At 36.2% G+C, this 20279-nt stretch overlaps 1 protein-coding gene across 3 annotated transcripts in view; it reads right to left on the bottom strand.

The window, feature by feature from the left end:
* CDC14A (cell division cycle 14A) overlaps positions 1-20279 on the bottom strand; it is a 52504-nt gene that overhangs the window by 19407 nt on the left and 12818 nt on the right. For all 3 annotated transcript variants that reach the window (XM_041483044.1, XM_041483045.1, XM_041483046.1), the window contains exons 4-8: positions 14448-14540; positions 12081-12160; positions 6144-6210; positions 3934-3996; positions 820-907 (exon numbers count right to left, since the gene is read on the bottom strand). In XM_041483044.1, the coding sequence (XP_041338978.1) occupies positions 820-907; positions 3934-3996; positions 6144-6210; positions 12081-12160; positions 14448-14540 (391 nt within the window). The remainder of the gene's footprint in view (positions 1-819; positions 908-3933; positions 3997-6143; positions 6211-12080; positions 12161-14447; positions 14541-20279) is intronic.

Here is a 20279-nt window from a genome sequence, read left to right as displayed (position 1 = left end):
AAAACACAGGTTTTCCAAATTTCGTGGAACAACTGAAGTAAATTTAGAAAAAAATCTGTAAGAAAGGGCTGCAGCAATGATTGGGGAAGAAACCCAAACCAACCAAAATATTTTCTTTCTGAATTTTGTTTAAATTTTCAGTGGACGCTTTGTAACCGGCAGCATTTCAGTCATAAAAGAAACATGAGAGAGCAGAAGAAGGGGATGGGGAGGGCAGGTAGATATTCAGAAAACATGCTCACATAAACAACAAGACGTGGCACAAATAATATAGTTAAATTCAGAAAAAACCTGATGGTAGTATTTAAATGACTGGTTTTCCTTTTAGCCGGACCAAATCTCTACTTCCCATGTCAGTCAAGCAGTCAAGTTTTTTCTTTTTTATTATTCCACTAGAATCACATACCCCAAGTATCTTCAATAGGAAAGGTAAGCTTCTTTTAACAGTCTTTTCTGGTCTGTGTCACCAAACTCTTAACACAGCCTTCTGCGTTTAATGCAACTCACCTTTAGTTCTGCACACTTACTGTACCAGGTGTCAGGTTCCAGGAGGACAGTAAGTGACCTGAGTCTCTCAGGCACTTTGTCACAGGATGAAAAGTTACTGACTGTTAGAAGAATTCAAATTCTTCTGGCAAAGAAGAATTCCAAAACTTTTTGAATTAAATTCTATGAGCATATATAAAATGCTCACTGGATGATTATTTCTGAAGATTAAAACTGATCTATAACCCTCTATTACCTTCTGCTTTTTTGCTGTGATGGTTTTATGTGCTGGACAAATAAGATCATAGGACAGCATTAAAACATACACCATACCATTTTCAAGTTTGCTTTTCGGGTGTGGTCCACTAAAAGCCAAAAATTTTCCTGGAATAATCCAGTTGAAGTCACCATTTTCCACTCGCTACAAAAATTTCAGAAAAGAAACATTTTAATATCTGTATATACAAGGTAAAAAAATTACTCAAGATTTTATTTTATTCTTTACTATGTTCTTGTGGCATTAAAATGAGATACTTCAAATGTAATTAGCTATCTTAACTATATGGGACAAATTAAACAAGCTGCTTCTCAGATCTTAATAAAATGAAATGTAAACAAAACTTGCTTAAGTTTTCCAATAAAAGCAGAAAGATCCTTTATGTAAAATATTTCTCCTTGAGAGGGTTCACTGTTTCAGGACACCTATTAATAACACTGACAAACACCACCATTCTTCCATGTTTTAATCAAAAATTATGGAAAAGTGCTTCCTCGTGAGGCACTAGCTAAAAAACCCAATTCAGAGAAAACAAATTAAGAACCAATTAGCCTTCAAAACAATTACCCTTTCCCTGTAGAAACTGAAATTTACATATTGGCATAAGCTCTGATGAGCCAGTAATAAGAAAAGTGTAAATTAAATAAAGAGACTAGATTTTAATCAACTTTCAAACTATGACATTTTGTATTTCTTGCTCACTTTTAAATGAAAACCTAAAAAGGCTCTTCAAATTCTGTCACTGCTGAAAATGAAAGCTTCTTTGGAAATACATAACATGAACTGTAGCTCCAAACTGCCTTCTTTTCTTTCTTTAATTGAAGACTGCTCATTCCTTGTTTGGCAATGCAGTTATTCTCAGCATGACTTTTAAGGACATGGCACTCGGTTCAGCTGCATTATTAAGCTTGTGTTTTTAGCTCTCAGCTCATCAGAACATCCTAATGAGTGAAAGGTTCTGATAATGGACATCACTGTAATCAATTCAGCAACTGTTTGCTTAGCTGAGCCCATTAGGCTTGCTCCCAATGTCCCTACACAATGGAAACTCCTGGAAATTACCCAGGTTGCATAAGGACTAGAGAACCAAGCTCAGTGCCAAGGCAGGACCCCTGCCCCCCACCGGTATCACAGACTGGCATCTCAGCACTGCAGCACCCCTACTCCCTTTAGGGCAGAAGTCCTGGTCAGTAAGCTAAAAATATTTTTGTATTTGTATCGCCAGTTTTATTTGTGGATGAAGTTCCTTATAGTTACAGGAGTCATGGTGAATAATTTCAATGTTTATCAATACAGGTATCTCTATACGTGTGTATGTGTATGTACACTACATGCAAACATCGCTATTACTAAAAAACCCAATCAGTATTTTACTTCCAGTCCAACAAAAGGGGAATTAGCTGCCTTTATAAGATAGTAAGATGAAAGAACTATAAACATGAAACAAAATTTCCTTTTAGCCTGCTCCATTTAAATCGTATGCAACTTTTGTCTACAAAACCACACATTTGAAGACCTAACATAGCAAAAACCTGTAACATGGAAAGTTTTTGAAATATAGCACGGGACATAACTAAACATAAAGGTGACCATGATGTGTGGAAAAAAAGAAGACATACCAAAAAATGGACAAAAAATTAAAGATGATTCCAAATTCTTGCTTCTTAAACTCAGCAAACAGCATACTATAAACATCGTTCACATGTATGTACTTTGCACATGCTAAAATAATGTTAAACCTTAAACAAGATAATGGGATAGCTTTAGTCAATTATTTTAAGACACTTTTTCAAGCAGACTAACACCTACTATACATACAGAATTCCAAACTACCATTTGTTTTTAGAACAAGTTTTTATTTTTGTACATGGAGTAAGCAAAAAGCAGCAATTTCATATTTTAAACTTTAGTTCCTGTTCATTTAATTTTGGTGATTCTGCAAAGACTATACCAATTTTTGAACCTAATCATTATGGAACATTGCAGGATACAGAAACCCTACTACAAATGCTTTCAAGCTTAGTGAAATAGGCAGATTTGTGTTACAGACTGCCTACTGCAGACATCTAGTACATAGATGTGCTGTCAATTAACGTTCTCCACTGTTTATTCCTCTTCACTTTAGTGAACATTTATGGCGCATTTCAGTATGTACCTGAAATACATACAGCTATAGGAAATGCTTTTAAAATGGAGATTTTCAAACTTAGCAACTTTATTCTCATTACTTCCAAGTTTTCTGAAACTTGCAATAGAGCGGGAGAATGTGGGAAGAATACTGGCTACAGTAAAACAACACAAGTTTAAAAAGAGAGTTAAATTTATATTCAAATATTTAGTACACCTCTAGTTTACATATCTCCTTAACCAGTACAGCTACAGGTATTTATGTGTTCCAAAGACAATGTCCAATAAACTAAATGATTGTCACTGACTTCAGTAAAAACCTTTTCCCTTTCTTGGAGTGAGACCTGCTAGGCAAAGATCATGCAACTCTTTTGGACCAGATGTACGTACACCTTCTGTGCCTGAGATTTCCTCTGTTCACAGGTACAGCATGGCATATTTTAAAGCTTCTCTAAAGCAATGTAGCTTGAGATAACTTTTCACTACCAGCAGATAAAGGTGTGTATGTTACAAAGTCCTAGAAGCATCTAGAGGCAGCCAGAGCACCTATACCTAGGTTGTAGGAAAGCTGGCAGAACAGTGAAATACATCTGTTAACTTCCTGGGACTTCATTAGGGAAATAATTTGGATGTATTTCCTTTACTAGAATTTCACATAATGCATCCTTACTAAAAAACTCCTCAAAATCTGCTTCATCTATGTGGCTATAAAAAATTCATCACTTGTTTGGGACTAATAGGAATGGAAGAAGGAGCTGACAAGGATTGTATCCTGGGAGAAGGCTGGGAAAGCACTGGAGAGGCCCTAGAAGCCAGAAAGGCTACAAGAAAACAGGGGATTTATGATATGATGCACTGAAATTGCAAGGAATCCTGCATGTTCTTCAAAAAGAGCAGATAGGTTTCCATGTACATACCTTCATATGAACACTGGGTTTTACTCAAATTAAAGTGTATTTCCAGTGTGTTTTAAAGGGGGGGATGGTGAATACTCTTATTTTAGGTAACTCAAACACATTCAATGCATTATTAAATGTACAAACCTCATAGTGTTCATATTCATCCACATCAAATGTCTTAAAGTCAAAAAATCCATGCTGCAAGGCCTAAAAGGCAACAAGGTGTCAGTTTACACTGAAATACAATATATCATCTCATTTTATAATGCTTATTTTGAGCAAAACTAAATGCCTAAATGTTTGTGGTTGTGGCTTATTGAAGCTTTTACGTTAAGACAACATGACATTTTGCACAGATTAACAACACAGACCACAAAAACTCCAACAATGTCACTGAAACATGTCAGGCTCATTATTTCCCCTCCAAAGACATGAGGATGGGACACAAGGCTGTTGCATATCACTTAAATTGTAACACTGATTCTACACACCCCACCTTGTGGGTTTTTTTCTGTAAGGCAGATGACAAGTTAAAAAGCAATTCCCTTTTTGTCATACCCTCATTTAATGATTCCTATGCCAAATGTATTTTCATGCAATTGGACATAACAAAACATTGAACACTGAGAGTTTATTGATTTTCTGCACTTAGCATAATACTCTGGTTTTATCACCATAATACCTAGGCAAAATGGCATATACAGAATGCAGTGCCATGTATAATATGTATTTTATTATTTCTTTTAATACACATTTCACAGGTACAATAAAGTCCACTATACTATATTAGACAGTATTTATTACAGGACTGAGAGAAGTTTTGTATTAGATTATTTTTATTATTATTAATTATGCCACTTTTGTACTAAAGATTTGTATATAATAACCATTTTGAAAACACTTCTACAAATATGAAATTCATAGCCCATATTTATTCTAAATTCATGGAAGACATTTCTGCAGCACATATTTATACTGAACCAATTGCATTTTGAAAAACATAGATATTGCACAAAATTCTGGAATTAAGGTGTGATAAGAACACATCACAGATCTATGATTTAAAACCAATAATCAGACTGCCATTGTTTGCTACATACAGGCCATTTTTAGGACAAATGAATAATAGCTTTGTTATAGACAAGACAGGCTCAGTGACTGGACCTGTCATGAAACCTAAGATACTGAGAGGTTGTCTGAACAGCTGATTTTGAAAAATGTATTTCATTGAAGCATGGCAGGCTGGCTGCACTCCACAACTTGCAGGCCCCCTGAATTACATGTATATGACATATACACACACAAACACCCAATTTATCCAGGTAAACTAAGACTACTTTCAATTAAGGCATATGTTTTCTGCCCAAAGTGTTTTAACCTCTGTAACTGAACTAGAATCTCTGTAACTCTGAACTAGACAAAAATTAAATAATAAATTTTATGAGAACAAAGGAGGAAAAACTGATTCTCACCGTCCTTTTGATGTATTAGCTGCAGATAAATTACAGTGATTGCACTGACTACTTCAGATCTTCAGATCTGTAGAATGCCTCACAAATTACAGTCTTGCTGGTAACTGACAGCTCCTTTCCCACCCCCACAGAACTAAAAATATTAAGCTTGATCACTTTTTCCAATTTTTAAAAAACACTTGTTTTGCCACTTTTTAAAATTACAAGTGGTCTATAAAGTATCTGTACAGCACTGTTCCTATAGCCTGCTCCCTTCACCAAGACCAATGAGAAATGATCAACAAAATTTAAAGGTCCCCAATTAAGAACTGATGTAAAATTTTTTAAGAGAACAATACTGGAGGTTCATAGCTCAGGACTACTTAAAGTGACACATCAAACCACTAGTAAGATACATTAGTTTTCACTGGTTTTAAAAAATTTTGAAAAGATCAGCACCAAACACAAGTGTTTTGGGGAAAGCAGGGGCCAAGTACATGCAAAAACTGTTCTGATTAAATCACAAATTTAAGATTCCTAGGTATCTGTTTCACTTGACCTCATCAGCCTGTCATTCCCTCTCACCAGGGGTTATAAATGATCTATCAGGAGACCCAGCATAGTGTCTTGCATTAAGAGCTGTCCCCAGCCAGCCCTGGTGCATTTTCATGTTCCACTTCATGAGGTGAAGTTCAAAAAGCTGTCAAAGGCCAGGCCAGGCAGTCAAAGTGCAACCTTGCTCTGCCAGCAGTACTCAAACACACTCCTCAGTAACTTAGGTTTCATCACTACTCACTCACAAATCTGCTCTGAAACCAGGTTTTACAATCTATTTAAACAGTATTTTTCTTCATGTTTTAAAAATCAATTTGAACCTGTTTTGCTAAGAAAAGATGTTATTACCTTATTTACTCCCTGTAAACAGTCCAAGATCGTAAGATTGTATGTGCAGTTCCCAAATGAAGCGTCCCTATAGATTTAATACAAATGAATTTAATATACACAAAATTATTTTAAGAACTAGGGCAAAGGCAGAACACAACAGAATACATTCAAGCTATTCAATACCCTTGGAGAACTCTGAATTAAAGTCCAAAGACATCTTTTTAGAAGCTTGTTCAGGCTAAAGTACTCCCCTACCCAAGATGCAGCTCAGATTAAATGCAGTTAGAGATTGCAAGCTCCTTTAGGTGCATATTTTACATTAGGTAATTACAAGCTCTTTACAAAATTATTTATGCTATCCTGGAACAGGAAGGTTTGCATCCTCTCTGGATTGTGTAAAGATAGTAGCAAATAAAGCACAGCTTGCTTTAACCATTATTCAAGTCTTAATTGAGTTACACTAACAGGGGCAGGCAAATAAGACTAATAGTTTGGAATTAATTTACAGGCTTCCATTTTGATGCCCAATTACAGATGTGATTAAAAGTTATCCCGATATAATTAAAATTTCTTGACCTCAGTATACCACATGAAAACTACAACTTGTCTGTAAAAGATGAAGTGAGACTCACCATCAAATACACACTAGTAAAAAAAGGCATTGTGGAAAAATGAAAATGTACTTTTCGAAGTGTGCTTCAGATGTCTGCACTTTGATTTTCACAAAACTCTGCCTGAGCAGATTATTTCCTTATCACTCATTAAGGAAATCTTTTATATCTTTTCTCTCTGCTATATTAGATTGAGTCCTAAGAACTGCAGTTTAAAAGAATAGTAAAATTTTAGGTTCAGACAGATACATATTTAATCTATAATTGATTCAAAATTTCAATCTTTCATTGAAAACTTTCCTTTTTTGATAAAACTTGCTGTAAGTAGTATGAAGTTTGTGATACGCTCCTTCAATCTCAAGTACTTTAAGAGTAGAAAATTCTCTCCTATTCTTTAAGAGCAGAGAAAGTTAAGCAGTTTTGAGCAAGCAGTGTTCATAGAAAATGGTTTTAAGAAAATTAAAAGCTACTATTTTGGTAGTGTCATATTGCAGGCAGGCCATCTAAAAATGCTTTCCAATTATTAAATTATTAAAACACACTTAACCATAATGTTTTGGAATGGGAACTCTGAAGTGTGTATGAATGTTCCATATCCAAATCCAACAGACAAGTTTTAAAAATGAGAAGCCATAAAGTATTTTCATTATGTTGAATAAGCAGAACATATCAAAACTTAATATATGAATTTTACAGACAATACATTTTTGACAGATAATGGATTAACATTATTATTTTGAATATCACATGATAGCAGATCATTTTAGCACAAAATTCTTTAGGCAAACAAAAAAGTCTTGTGAGAAAAAAAATTAAGGGCCCTAATGGGAACATGTACATAGCAGAAAGGGTTTAAAAGCTGTACCAGTTTTCTGGAGGGGCTGACAGAAATAAAATCAACAAATGCAAACCACAAAATAAAATATTTAGAGAAACAGGAATAGAAGATACGGTTGTAGCAGACAGGTTCTATTTTATATGTTATTTTGTTGTAACAATAATATAGCGTTTATTTTATCTGTATGTATATCATTACTTCTTTGACTGATAAGGCATCTGATCGTGCTGTATATTAAAACTATGCTGGGGGGAAAAAACCACATAATCCCTAATCCATTAATAAGAAATACTACAAAAGAGGGAGGGAGGTTGGTGAAGCTGACCCAGATGTACAATTCCAGGTGTACAGTATCCTCAGCTACAGCTCCCACAGCCAGCTGTTACCAGTGAGCTGCACACAGCTGCTGGCAGCTGACATGGACTGCCTCCAGCATCCACGTCTCCAATCTCTCATTTCTCCTGATGTGCACCATTAAAGTAGGAACTGATCACATGTTTCATTACAGTATTCTTGGAGTATTTTATGCTCAAATGAATAGCCACCTTACTTTTCAAACAGTGACAGAACTCTATTCACTTTCAAAATGAGAAAAAATGTGTGTTTCTAGGAGATGCAGATTTAGTAGGAATCTGAGCTGGCATTACAGAGTTGCATATCCCACATCCGATTTCACAGTTGTAGCTGACCTCAATACTGCATAATGCTTTCCCTTTCCCCAAACCCCTAAACACTGTCAATAACAAAACAATTTGTTTCCCCAGCACTTGCCAATAAAGAAACAAACCCCAGAAGCTATGAACTAAAATCCGTCTCTGAAATTCATGTCATCATTGAGAAACTGAACATAATAATATTAAAATATATTTGGTTTTTTGTCAATACAAAGTATTTTGAGGTAAAAATCTGAAATTCTGCTTCTCAGTAGGCAACTGGTATTCCTGACAATTTTAAATGGTGTTAGCACTGTTTTTTAAATGGAAGTGAGAAGATACAGTATAAGATCTTCAAGAGACTAGAGCGTCACCAAGTGACAGTGAATCAGCCAAAAATAAGACAAAAGTGTCTCAAAGACAGTAGTGCCTTATCCTGCCAAGTTATCTTTAGCTTTTCTATTATAAAAACAAAACATATTTCCCTGAATTTTGTAAGAGGAGCAATCTGATTTTTTTCCACCCCTGAACTGTATTTGCTGAAGCTGTCTTTAAATGAAATACCAGCTGAAGACCTAAGCCGATTAGGGCTTTTTGAGGTCACTCAGCTACATGAAAGTAGATCAGTTTCCCAGTGCTCACTTCATGTAAACCTACTTCAGTACTCCACAAAGAATCTGACAATGCTGTAGCTTCTCCCCTACAAAGAAGGGAATTTCTTTTCGAAGTTGTCTATTTTTCTTTCAAATAGAGGACACTTCATGTATCAAATTAACAAATTTGTTAAATACAAGTGTAACACTTAACTGATCATTGCTCACTGACAAACTCTTAAACTATTTAAACCGAGATGACCTATATCACAGAAGTTATATAATATCTAAGTTCCAGGCTGCAAGAATAAATTCAAGTCAGTAAATACTGAACAGCAATGATTAGTATCTCCAAATTACCTCCTTTATAGACCTTAGAACATGAGCAAAAAGGTAAGACATCTGGTTGTTTTTAGTTATTTTAATCCAGATTGTCCCACTGCAGACCCTCATCAGATCTACTTGCCCTTCTCTCAGCACCAGTAATTCTTGAGATCCTTGTATATACTAACATCCACCTGTGAACCCCATACCCAAATAGCCCCTCCCTATCACACTTCCCATTTCTCATCTAGCGTCTCATCACAATCCTTTATTTTATTTCCTCCCTGCCTGCCCTTTATTTCTTTGTCTCCCTTCCAGTACAGCCACATTACACACCCATCTTCCCCAGCAGGATAAACTACACTGTAGGTAACAGAATCTATTTAGGCTCCATTCCAGAGACAAGAGATGACATAGTCCAAAGTAGATGCAAAAGAAACTGAAGTGCCTTCCAGCCCCACCCCACACAAGAAAGAATACTCAAGAAATGAGGATGTTTAATTATTCTAGCAAAAGCTCCCAACACTGTATTCCTTCTAGAGACAGCAAGGCTCAAGAAGAATGTCTCCCTCTAACATCGCCAAAGCTTTGCCTTAAAAAACCCAAATGGAGCGGCAAAAGCCCAAACACATACCAGATCCCACCCACACCATAGAAAACCCACCACTAAAACCCCATAATTGTCAAAAGCTTTAGCTTTAGACAATAATTTCTCTCACAGCAACCTAGAGCTTGAAACACTTGGAAAAAGACTGCAAAGCAATTATGTTTCAGAATATCCTACTCCATCAATTTATTGTCGTGTTCTCCTAAAGCTGACAAATGGAATTAAACAATTATTCTTTTGTAATCATTTTGCAACCCAGACAGCAAAACCTGAGTAGTCCCTTTGCTGGACTTGGCCTTCTTCTATGTTTTTGGATAGTGTACTCCTCCCAGGGAAACACAAAAAGCTCTTTTGTATATAACACAAAATTATCTCCAGAAAATCTTGATGTGTCTTCTATTTTTTTGATCCCTCCTTTGATGATTCCAGAGTAGCTAACTATCCTATTTTGAAATAAAATTTCATTAATTCAAACTCACAAGGATTACCTATGAATAATCAATTAATACTTAACAGGAAATTGTTTTGTGTCATTAAATTTGTTACTGTGGTTCCAATCAGCCTCACAAGAAATCAGAGACAATTACTTTCATTAGTCCTTACCAGTCAAGCAGAAACAGCATTTTCTTATCATTGCTACTACTATCAGTATATAAGGAATTAGTTGCAAGGAAAGAATCTATAGCCTTTGACTGGAGCAAACAGGGTCCTGTAAGACTGTTCTGCGAACACACTATTCCTCCCAAGTTTTCTGTCTTACCATTTTGGTACCTGACAAGTAAGTTTCTTCACTCTGTCAAAACCTCTTTTCTACACACCTTAATTTTCACCTTGGCAGGGATGAGAAAAACCTGAAGACATATCAATTTACTACAGTTCCAAACAGTAAATTTCTTTAGTTGGTCAACAAGATACAGCTATTCAGCTATGGGGCCTGATGAGATGTATCCATCCTCAGTGTCCTGAGGGATCTGGCTGGTGTTGTAAAGCCACTCTCCATGATATTTGAAAAGTCATGGCAGACAGGCTCAGTCCCCAGTGAGTAGAAACTCCTATTTTTAAAAAGGGTACAAAGGGAGAGAACTGCAGGCTGGTGAGTACCACCTCTGTGCCTGGGAAGGTCATGAAGCAGATCTTCATGGAAGCAATGCTAAGGCACACACAAGACATTGTTTAGTGCAGATCATGACCCCTGTATCTTATACAGAACCTGGAGATGTTAAAATACACTGACATGTTTAAAATAACTCATTTTTTATGCATTGTACCAAGTATCTTTTATGATTAGCTGAAAAAAATATGGATACCAGTAGCTCAGTAAATTTCTTGGGCTCTGGAGAGCTATCAATGATCAGATCAGCGTATAAATTCTCTGTCAATAAAAGCTCTCACTGATTTAATACCTTTTCTTTAAATGTAGATGATTGAGATTTTGTAGTCAAACTGGTCTTGACATAAAAAAAAAAATCTACCAGCCCAGCAGTTTATTCTGCATCTGGCTTCTGTGCAATGTATAAGAAGAGACAATCTGATCTTCCTTTGCTGAGTGGCTGAAGAATCAGAGGAATTTGATATAGACAAGGTAGGTCTACATTTACAAATGCATTGGCTAACAGTGAACACTACTTGCAAAATGCTGATTCCCCTAAAAGAGAGGATATTGACCTTCTTGCAAGTTGCATTCTATTGCCAGTGTTTGCATAAGAATACCATGAGGTATTCTCATTCATAAAGCAAAAGGGCATTTCATAGTCCACACCATGAACAATATTTTGAAGTCTCTGTTAGATAGGCATGATAGCTAAAATTCCTTAGATTCAAGCCTCAATGTGACCTGAGTACAGAATTTAAAGACAGATTGATAGAAACTATTTATGATTCACTGAAAACATTCTGTAACCTTAATATCAGTACCTGTTCTATAAAATAGAGAAAATATAACAGCATAAAACCCACTTCAATCCTGTAAGTCTCACTAGCTAGGGACTAGGTAATTTCAAATATTTGAATGAATTTCAAATAGTAAAACAATGCATTATGAAGAAAAGGTTTAAGTGCTATATCAAAAACATGCTAAGAATTACTTTCAAAACCTGACAGTTTGCTAGACTGAGTCATAATTAAGACTTGTATCAATCTAAATTATTTATTATTCTCACAAACAGAAAGTAATTACAGGAGATGTAAAAAATATTTTTTCTGGAGATAAGTCATTTTAATACAATACCTGTATCAGACATGAAACACCTTTTTGGGAGGCAATCTAAACCCCAAAATTTTTAGCAAATTTCAAAACAGAGAAGTAGCCTCATTTCTTGTGTTCACATACCTAAATGGAAGATATGGTGGATTAGATCCAGATAAAAGCGTCCTGTAAGCTTCTTCTGGTGTTTTCTTCAAGTATATAACCTAAAAGGGATGGGGGAAGAAGGAAAAAAAATAAATCAGCGCTGAGCCTGACAAGTCTTGAAGCCAACAGGAACTTCCTCCAGCACACTGAACTTGTAAGAATGCATGTTATACTTCTTCATGACCAATTCCTGTGACATACACAGATCAGGAAAGACATGCCTACACAAAGAAAAGTTTCAGCTATCAACAGAAGTCAACAAAAACTTTGTTTTTGTCAATCCCATACTTTAAAAGAAGAAAATTGGAAAAAAAAGTCACATACTGCTTCAAGTGAGAGACTTCAATGTTGCATGAATTACTGTAAAATAGCTTACATTGAAAGCTTAAAGTCTTGCTTATAGACAAAAGATCCTTAGAGGGTAGTTCAGAAAACTTCTGGAAAAAGATGTGTTTTCATCTTATCAAGGAATTAGGGGCATGAAGCAAATTTGCACCACGTTCTCCCAATACTGCAGGTTTTATTTGACAGAAGTTCTGGCCCTTCAAAGCTGTGTCTGCTCAAAGGCATTCACACATGACATTCTGAGCATAACGCTGGTCATTGTCTGTCCACACAGCTCATAAAGGCTCATAACAAAGACACCAGGAGGAAACAGAAAAAGGAAAGAGGAGAGGGAAAGAAACACTGAACACTCCTGAAAAATCAAAAGCTCCTGAAATCCATAGTTCCTAAAAAAATCAAAAGTATCTCAGATGTCAAGAGCAATGCAATAACTGAAGGAGGAAGGATAATGAAATGAAGAGGAAAACATTACAGTATGTCTTCAGCACCTAAAAAGCAGTGAATTCCATTAAGAAAAATCAGGGCGACATTTTCTGACTCATCCGTATCAATGAAAAGTCAGCAACCAAAACTTAGCTTCATTTTTAATCTAATATGATGAATCTTCAGAGTGCTTTCCTTCTGCAACATACACAAATAAAAAAACACCCTAACAACACAAAAACCCCAATGTGAATAGTTTGGATAAGCTGAAGCTTTTTTTGATACGTAAAAAGCAATGTAAAAAAGCTTTAAAAATTACTTTATAGATATTAACTATTCTCTTAGAGCAGTTCTTTTACAAGGGACAAGGTTTTCTTCCCTTTCCCCACTGTCACTACTGTAACTCTAACCATGTGGCACTGCTACTTGTAAAACCCAGATTCAATAAATATCGATCATTGTTTTTCCTCTGATATTTTCCCTTTTATGTTCTCCTCCTTCTGAGTCATGATGTGGTTCAAAGTCCCCACAGTTAGGCCATTACACAGGCACAAGACATGTAGCAATACTGGCCCCACATACCCGCTGTCAAGAAAACTGATTACATATTTCCTAAAAAGCTTACAGAACAAAAAGGAAATCAGTATTTTCCAAGTCCACCTTAATACTTATCCACAGTACTTCAAATGCAGTTTGGATTTTTGTTTTTCCCACCTGCACCTGCCATTTACAAATCAGAAGTATACAGAAAAGATCCCCTCTAGAGCTGCTAGATTACCAGCAAACAAATCCTTCATGTTTCAGGTAGGGCTGAGATGTCTAGTTTAAATTTATTAATTAGGATAAAACACTCCTGCAAGCAAATAGCTGGACATACATAGTACTTTATTATTACCTGATCATTTGCTGCATAAAAACTGCAAATTTAAGAACCTAACAGCTTTTCTCTCTCACTGGCATTACAGAAATCTAATAAAAGATATTACTACCAAAATATGCACTTGGAGGAATCATGAGAAAGAAATATGTCCAGTCCATCTGCTACCAATCAGGAAAAGGAACAGGAACCAGGACTAATAAACCAAACCTCCTCAATTAACTTTCAAACACCAGTAGAGCTGTGGCACACTGTCTATTATTCTGGGTAGGCTATGAAAATTAAATTAAAAAATAAATAAATTCAATAATCACTATGCTTTTGGTGTAGTAACTTTAAGAAGGCTGTAGGAAAATCTTTTTCCTTCCCAGTCTGAATCTCACTACTGACATGAGAAGCAATTCATCCTAACATGGTCAATTAGAGGTAAGCAGTTTGGATTTTCAACATTCAAGAAAATGGTACCCTATGGAAAAACATGCAGGGCATCTGCCAAAGCCATTCCCTATGTAGTAAAATAAATGGAGTTAAGGGATGATGAGCGTTTCTCTAAAACACATACAGAGTTTTCAAAGACAGCTTAGAGACAAATGAAATGACCATCTGCCCACCTCCCTAAAGGAGTACCCCTTGAGAAGCCATTTTACATATGGAAGTCTCTTCAGGAAGGTTGAAGTATCCATGTGATCAAAAATACTTACAGCATATGAACCTATTAAAAACGCTGCGTTCGCTCGCTTCCGCTGGTCAAAGCTGGTGTAGTACACAATCTTCTTTCTTGAGAGACTGAAATACTATTTAAAAGAGAATAAACAAACAAAACAGCATATTTACTAAGAAAAGAATATGCTTTAAGAATACGTGAGCAAAATCACTTCTCCAAAACTGCAAAACATGTTAGAGAAAATTCTTATCAAGAGAATCTTAAAATTAAAGGAGAAAAAAGTACTGATCCTCTGAAAAATCTTCTTATACCACAGATAAACAAGAGGGCAGGGAAATAGCCACTGTTTCTGGCAGATCTCTTGGTTAGCTCTACAAAAACATGCTATAAAGTGGCAGATCTCTTGGTTAGCTCTACAAAAACATGCTATAAAGTGGAGCTGAACCAAAATCTTCAATATAAAAATCTGGATTTCCTGCCCCCCCCCCAAGTTTAAATATTTGAAACACTTGCTTATGAACACTGATTAAAGACATTGAAATTTTCAAACTAAAACGTCATCCTGTATGTTAAACCTATTTAGCACATAATTCCAAGGAGAAGACAGAATAAAAACTCAAGCAATCAACCTTACAGCCATTTTATAAGTTAAACACTTCCATCTATACTATTTTAAAATGGGGTGACAGACATATTTAGAAACCTTTAACAGCAAGAATTTACTTAAAAAGGTAAAACAAAAAAAAAAGACTGTATAAGAGAAAATCCTGAAGGAAAGGCTAGGCGAAGACAAAACTAGTAGCACTCACAATTCTATTTCTTTATGAAGAAAAGAAGCCTGTGTCAGAATCCTGTGGACAAACCTCCAATTGAAAACAAAATCAACAAGCAACAGAAAAGAATAATGACAACCTGCAGCAAAACTGTTTAAAGCCACAGAGAGACAATATTGTCACTTAAAAATGGCGAACAATTTACTGCATTAAATTAGTAATTTTTAAAACTTCCTGAATTGCCACACTTCTATTATACTCTGCTACACCCCTGTACGTTTTTCCAGACCGATTTTTACAGCACTCCTACAGTTTTGAGGAAGTCATCAACAGATATAATAGATTCTGTTTCTAATTATTTGAAGCTTTTTTCTATTTTTAAAGGTTGCATGCTCTGTAAAATGCCCTAATACCAGTGTTGCTGTTACCCAACTGCAGGTTTTTAAGTCTTGACACTGCTGACACTTGGGAAGGGAGATGAGGTAACTGCTGCAGAATAGGGTTTCATTCGTAGTGCCAACTGTACTTCACTTCCAGAGACCTGTCCATGTCGAGGCTTCAAAACTTATTGCAAATTTTAGAACAGTTTTAACAACAGAATCAAATTTTCCAAAAAAATCAAATATCTGATAACTCAGGAGAAGTGCAGGTACCACAGTGAGTTTGTTACTCCCACCCCCACAGAAACAGCACCTTTACTCACAGTGCTAACTGTACCTTCCAGTCTGCTCTTACAAGCCACAACTTCCAGAGGTGGAAGGAGCAAGAGCTAATGAAAGTGAGTGTAAATAGTTCTGCAATTCCTGAAATTGCTGCTTGCTGTTGATTGGAAGAGGTTGGATCTTAAAGGCCAACAGCAACATCTCTCAGTGTATATGCAAACACACAAAGCACAAGTCATTACTTAATTAGTGAAGCATTCAATTTTTATTAAAACTTGACAAAATGAGTCCCAGTTCTTTAAGATTCCTCCCTTCTTCCCCCTCCTCAATTTTTTAATTTTAGTGTTCTCTAACTGCAATTCCACCCATGATGTGTAGGTGGGATAAGATTACAGTAGTTATGCAACAGTGACAGAACTTCAATTATAACTTATTGACTACTACTTATTTTAAAGCAAAGTTCTTTGCAGCAGTTTACAGTTCACCTAAAACACTATTTTAAACTGCACAGCTAGCTAGTGAGAAGTAAGTTCCATGTAGTATTGTTTTATTTTATAGAATGGATTTTTTAATCATATGGGTATATCAAGTCATTCCAATTTTGAGACACTTCTGTATCCAAAGTAGCCATAACCTGAAGTTTCCAGAATATTTATATGAAAACAATGGATCAGTTTTATTGCAACATTTTCAAAATGCAAGGGGGTTTAGTCCTTGTTATATGAAATATTTCAATGTGTTTTGAATCCTGACTAATGATATAACACAAAATTGAAAACTGACATTAATGCCTTATAGCATAGCAAGCGGCACAATTTAAGTTTTCAGAAGCCTACAAAACAAATAACTGCTTTTATTTGCACACTAGTTACAGAAAAGTAAGTTTTACAGTAGGTGTTTGCTGATGTGTTAATGCAATGCATCTGTTAACACTGACGTGCAATTTGCCAATTCAGTGCACTTTCCTCAAAACTAAGCTATACGATCTATTTAAAGAAAAAATACTGATTTTCTGACCATATTTAGTAAGCTACATCTACTCCTCTGGCCAGGTTCAATGATAAGCTTTCACAACAGTTCTGGGAGGTTATAGTTTTTACAGCTCCAGAGCTCCACCTGAATGGAGCAGGGCTTTAGTTCCCTGAGGCACTGCACAACTCTGAAGAACCAGGAATGCTCCAAGAAGGACTTTTTCAATACAGGTATGTAGGGAATAACTATAGCTGCAGATAACATAGTTGCCAATAATCTTTTTTTTTCCACAACAAAACTAAGGTGCACACACTATGAAGCACTAAAAATATTCTTTACCAGTGAGAAAATTTTATCAGTTTCACACATCATTAAAAGATAAATTTTAACAGTATAACGAATAGTGTCTGTCAAGATACATCCCAGAGGAACAAACTGAAAGAATCTTGTGAATTAAAAGCAGTAGTTATACAGCAAGTGTAGTGGTTTTTACTTTAAGTAATAAAACTAATTCATAAGGTGTATGAGAGGGTTACAAATTATTTACTTTCACTGTAGGATTACATTTTTTCTTTTTCAAAAGTTCTCTGTAGATCTCAAGAGAGATTTACTTGCAGAGAATTGATGACAGGATTAGAAAGAGTTGTGGTGGACAATTACCAGACAGCTGTGTAAAATCAACATATCATTTGACAGTATTTTATATAATGGATAAGGTTAATGCAGTTGCACTGCTCAAGCAAGAAATTACTTCAATATAAGTAATTTAGTAATAAGCTTTGATCTACTCTAAATTCTACTTTTATATATATGCAGGTGTACATATAGGTAACATGTACTTGTGAATAGACAAGAGTACAAGATTGGCAAACTTAATACAAATCAATTCATTTAAACACGTGCCTACAACCCTGCCTCAAAATCTAGGCTGTCCTAAATGAGATGCTTTGCAATTACTATAGTTCTATGCCTAGCAGTTTATTTATAGTAAAACAAAAAAATAAGCCAAATCCCTCTATGATTCAGCAGCAATACAGCTACCATGCAAAAGTTAACCCCATAATTTATAAGCCTGCCAGTACCTTTCCTCTCCCGCCTTTGATCTTCAATATTGTATCATTTATATCAGCAACACTCCCTGATTACTTCTGCTCCTTAATTTATTGAGAATGGGTAAGGCTATGCACAGATAAAACACAACAGTTTTTTAAAAGCAGTTTTTGTGAAATCAGACTAAAAAACAAGAAAAAAATTTCATTCATAAATGAAGCCCAGTTCCTTAGTCAAATGTTTTCTGCCCTGAACAGAATTCAAATACCAAGTAGGAAAACAGCACAGACAAGTTCTTCCTTGCTGCTGACTATTGGATAGTGAAAATCATCTTTACAGCAATCAACAGTTGAAAAATTACAAATACAACAAGGTCAAAAAGTTTTCCTTTAAGGCACAGCCAAGACTTTGCCTCAAATTTTCTCAGCAAATGGATATCTGAATAAATTCTTTACCTCTTCAGAACAGAGGTATTTACTGTTTAAAAAAAAATTAGTCAGCATAAAGTTACAACAGTTTACTTTCAAATGTTGATCTGCCACTAGCACATTTCAAACCAATATCCTCCTTCCTCACCAGTCCACAGCAAAAGGAGAGGGGAAAGCAGAATACTGCCTCATGTCAAACTTCTCTCCCAAAACAGAAAGAGATATAGCTGAAAAATTTGAAAGGGAAGCTTGTGGAGCTTTCTAGTTTCAATGAGATCTCTACTTTCATTTCTCCTGTTCCTATCCATAGAAGTTTTAAAATTAAAGAAGCCTAAGTCTTAAATTTGAGACACCGTATCCACACCAAACCCCGCACGGTTACAAATAACTTCTTTTTGTGCCATACTTGAAAGACTATTCTTAAGTAAAGTACACTAAGTGCTTATCCAACCAAGCACACCATATCATCTGGGCTTAAGCACTGTGATTGTTTCAGGGTCCCAAAAGTGCTGCAGTATGGCAATAGCAACCACCCCATGACAATCTGCAGACTCTTTTACTCCTATGATCAAACAACTCCTGCAGCTGGTCACAGGGCACCCTTAAGGCAAGGGTGTGCAAGCAGCAGCTTCCCAACAGGGCCCTATCTCTGTCCTTAGTTTAATCTGCACTTCCCATCTCTGAAACACTCATCCCAGGTTGCTTAAATATCACCTGGTGCCACATGAGAATTACCATACTTTTGCTGCTGTAGGGCAGGTAAGTCACAGGTCACAAACTTGTGAACACTGTAGTGCAGGCTCCAGAACTCCTCTTGAGGACACGTGTGAAGGACAGACAGAAGAAGATGAGGTGTACAAACGGTGACTAATTCTTGCCTGGGGAAGCTGAGCAGTCACTGTAGCTAGGCCTACAGTCCCTAGCAGATGCACTCCTCTGGGGCATGTAAATACACATGCAGAGGCAGGCTTCAGCCCTGGGTCTGTCTTACAAGCCTACTTACCCACTGCACATGGCATCTAAATTAGGAGAGTGCGGCACAGATTTTAACTGCTAGCAGAGCAAAGCTTACATTAGCAGTACCAGCCTGCCCCAGGGGTAGTGCCAATCAGCCAGACTGGAATCCATTCATATGTAAGTTTTATACCACTCTGGCAGTACTCCTAGCTTTAGCTGTTTGGTTCCAGGTATTACTTTCAAGTGGTTACACTCTCAGGTTACCCTTCTCTCCTAGGCACTAGGAGTTTAATTTAACCTATTTGGAATTAGCCTCTGGCAAGCCAGAGGCAACAAACTACACTTCCTCCCAGTGGAGACCTCTCTGTTCTGGTCCTGGCCACCTGTACCCTTCACCCTGCAGTGCACGTACATTCACTCTTCTCAAAACCTAGAAAAGTTACATTAAAATTGGCATTGCAGTTTGCTAAAATAACCCTGCAACTATCAGGGTTAATAGTTCCCACTAAAAGAGTTAATTTAGCTCCTTTGGTTTTTTTCCCATCATAACATCCAATCTCCATCACCTTACAAGACACTTCTGATGATTCACTTGCCTCATTCAGTGAGCAAGATGATGGTCTTAGAACAAAAATAAAGACTGCAGACACATTCCTGTTTAATACTGAACCATTAAAAAAACCCCTGAGATATTTATTAGTTGCATACTTATTTTCTGGGTGAAACTCCTGGTACCTAGGTTCAAGACTGAAGGCATACAGTAATATATGAGACTGTATTAAGGTCCCAAACTGACCACAATCACAATCCGAATCTGGAAAAGATAGAAATGATCTCTCTAGTTCCCATAGGCACAGTGAAGTTAGAATAGGAGGTTGATTACTGGTTCTCCTCTAGGGTAACTGCTTCACGGAGCAAGCACACTCCAGTTTTTAATAACACAAATATAAGGTCACAAACAGGAGAATTAAGGTGAAAAAACAGATTCCTACTGAGTAAGAACCATTGGTCATTGTCATAGGTTAAG

The sequence above is a fragment of the Pyrgilauda ruficollis genome, unplaced genomic scaffold, assembly GCF_017590135.1.
Source record: "Pyrgilauda ruficollis isolate IOZ18807 unplaced genomic scaffold, ASM1759013v1 scaffold6, whole genome shotgun sequence".
In the NCBI taxonomy this organism is placed as follows: Eukaryota; Metazoa; Chordata; class Aves; order Passeriformes; family Passeridae; genus Pyrgilauda; species Pyrgilauda ruficollis.
The sequence above is the reverse complement of the archived record's forward strand: the minus strand, read 5'-3'. Positions and strand labels throughout refer to the sequence as shown.